We start from the raw sequence: 2,989 nt of genomic DNA on the forward strand, positions 1-2,989 counted from the left end.
AATAAGAATTGATTCAGTACATGGTAGTGAATGATTCAAAGATTCGAACTCCGAATCGTTTCTGAACGAAGCATCACTAAGCCTTCGCTGCTTGCTTCCTAGTGGAATTGAAGTGTGGATTTAAAGTCGTCAGGTGTTGCTGTAACTATGTCGACACTAAAGAGAGTTATATGGCCTCAAATTATTCTGTTCGGCGACTCAATAACACAGGTAATAGTTTGGGACACATTGCACTTTGGGTTTAGTTCCTTACTCTGACATGCATTGTTTTTGTTTCAGTTTGCGAATCAAGCGAACGGATGGGGATCCGAAATCTCTAATAAACTCGCCAGGTACAGATTTTATGACAGCACGGATGCATTATTGCATTCATACCGCCGCAGCTGATGATTTAATCATTCCTTTCATTTATTAGAAAATGCGACGTAGTAAACAGAGGCTTGTCGGGTTATAACACAAGGTGGGCTAAGATTGTGCTTCCTCGCCTTGTGCCCATTTCTGATGCCCCTATTACGGCGGTGACCGTCTTCTTCGGCGCTAATGATTGTGCATTGGAAGGTAAAACATTTAACTGTTATTTAAAGCCATAAACACCATAATATGAGACACTTACAAACATTTCTTTGCAGACAAGAACCCCGCGCAGCACGTGCCTCTTCAGGAGTTCACGGAGAATTTAAAAGACATTGTCAAATATCTGGTGTCTATAGGAGTGTCTAATGACAAGATCATCTTCATCACACCACCACCACTTCAAGAAGCCGCCTGGGAGAAAGAGTGCTTGGTAAAAGGTGACACACCTCCTGAATTAAAGCTGTGTTCAGTACTAGTGTACTACTGCACACCAGAGTTAAAATGAGAGTATGCAATGTTGTAAACGGCAGTATTCAACACTGTCATAATATAACCTCATAAAACGTTTTATTTATTTTGCGCTTTCACCGGGGTCGTAAATTAATGAGGGCTTGTGGTAATAATGCCTCCGGAATGAACACAAATGTCCAATAAATTCAAGACAAAGGGGCAAAAATTGCCTCTGCGTAATTTCACAACATATTACGGCTGTCGTGATTAAAATAAAATGCGAAGTCATGCAGCGCCGTTACGCTACAGGCGTCCCGAGTTCGAATCCCGGCTCGAGGACTTTTCCCCATCCTGCCCCCTTCTCTCTCTCCCACTTTGCTTCCTGTCCTGTATGATCTGTCCTATCATAATAAAGGCCAAAATAAGAATTTAAAAAAATGTGAAAGTGAATGAAAAGTGTCAATTTGCGGAATTACATTAGGATTCGCACTTTAAACTGCATTTTGGAAATTCAACCTTGGGGGCACCATTGAAGTCCACTATATGGTGAGCATTTCTGAAACGTTTTTCCTAAAGAAACATACTTTCTTATCGACTGAAGAAAGGCATGAACATCTTGGATGACAAAGGGGTGACTAAATTATCTGTACATTTTTGTTCTGGAAGTGAACTTCTCCTTTAAGCCTTATAACCAATCAAACGCGTTTTTGATGAACTTAGAAATGCATTGGCCAATCAGAAGCGCTAAAAACGGTGGAGATGTTGTTGAGTGCTCAAGCTCGCAATTATCCTCATCATAAACAGTGCAGACACGGTGTAAATAAAAGTTTAATTTCTAGTTTCAGTGATTATAAAGTGAGTTTATGCATAACTTGTGCTAGACTTGGCCAGTGTCATGGACTGACATGTTTGTCTGTGAAGCTAGAATGTGACGAAAACAAAACGAAACAAATACATGTTAGGTTATATGGTTTTCTATATCGATATTAATAATCATTATTACAATATAAAGAGCAATAATGATTTTTGTCATAATATTTGAGCCCCATGAGCTTTTACCTGTATAATTTAGATACAATTTTAAACAGTCTATTGTTACTGACAACAGTTTAAAATATTGATTAATGTAATTGGGTAAATTTAAGTATTTGATAATAAAGACAACATAGTATGGTGATTAAAATAATAGGATGATTATAAAAATTGCCCTCACTAATGTAAAAAAATACATTTAAAATTAAAAGGTTAACTTCTGACCGTGATTTCAACCCAATTTTATGTAATAATATTTGAACTCCAGACAGAAATGTGTATTGCTGCACATCCACATACTATTTTTAAAAAATACTTGGCAGTATATAGTGTGCAGCAAGGAGAAGAGTGTTTAGTTACAAAGATAGCCTCAGTCTCTCTATCCCACACACACATAATGAATATGGTTTCTATGTTTAAATGCTCTTCTTTTATCAGGTTCAGCTTTGAATCGGTTAAACTCCGTGGCTGGTCAGTATGCACAGGCCTGCGTTCAGGCTGCTGGACAGTCTGGTGTGGATGTTCTGGATCTCTGGACACTCATGCAGAAAGATGGACAGGTAAAACACAGCCTGGCACAGCCTTAAATGATATACTGTATTAAATTAACAAAAATCAGAACTAGAATACTATAAAAAAAGGCTTTATCTTCTCAGGATTTCTCAGTATATCTTTCGGACGGACTTCATCTCTCGGATAAAGGCAATCAGTTTGTGGCAGAGCATTTATGGACACTTCTTGAGAGGCGAGTGACTGATCTGCCCTTCATTCTACCTTACTGGGGGGATGTGGACCCAAAATGCCCTGAGAGCAGCCTATTGTGTGATTAAAACACAGGACGAATGATGCACAACGGGTTTGAAACAGCGTATGAGATCCTGAGGTTTATATTTTTGGATACGCTAATCATAAAGTCACAACTGTTGCTTGGACTGAAATGAGTCATATTTGTAAACAGGAGGTGTTTTGAATTACTCAAGTTAAATAAGATGTCACAGATAATGTTTGATGTTCTGCCCAAAATATTCAGATTTCTGAACTAATTAAATTAAGGCCAGTTGATTTATTGAGCTTCTTGCATGCAACCGCTTTCAGTAGCTACAATAACCGCTTTCATTTTTAGATCTTCGGTTCTTAAAATAATCAGACACAC

General features: G+C 38.2%; 1 protein-coding gene across 1 annotated transcript; it reads left to right on the forward strand.

The window, feature by feature from the left end:
- Positions 1-58: 58 nt before the first annotated feature.
- iah1 (isoamyl acetate hydrolyzing esterase 1 (putative)) lies at positions 59-2,906 on the forward strand. Its single transcript, XM_051132635.1, has 6 exons — positions 59-210; positions 280-332; positions 416-558; positions 630-791; positions 2,275-2,396; positions 2,493-2,906. The coding sequence occupies exons 1-6, from the start codon at positions 148-150 to the stop codon at positions 2,664-2,666; spliced, it is 717 nt and encodes a 238-aa protein (XP_050988592.1). The 5' UTR covers positions 59-147; the 3' UTR covers positions 2,667-2,906.
- Positions 2,907-2,989: the final 83 nt, after the last annotated feature.

The sequence above is a fragment of the Labeo rohita genome, chromosome 17 (assembly GCF_022985175.1).
Source record: "Labeo rohita strain BAU-BD-2019 chromosome 17, IGBB_LRoh.1.0, whole genome shotgun sequence".
NCBI lineage: Eukaryota > Metazoa > Chordata > Actinopteri > Cypriniformes > Cyprinidae > Labeo > Labeo rohita.

Excerpts from the sequence above, each read along its gene's own strand:
- iah1 (XM_051132635.1), top strand. The coding sequence starts at position 148 with ATGTCGACACTAAAGAGAGTTATATGGCCTCAAATTATTCTGTTCGGC. Across the intron at positions 211-279 it reads TCGGCGACTCAATAACACAG|TTTGCGAATCAAGCGAACGG; the intron begins GTAATAGTTTGG and ends TTTTTGTTTCAG. Across the intron at positions 333-415 it reads ATCTCTAATAAACTCGCCAG|AAAATGCGACGTAGTAAACA; the intron begins GTACAGATTTTA and ends TTCATTTATTAG.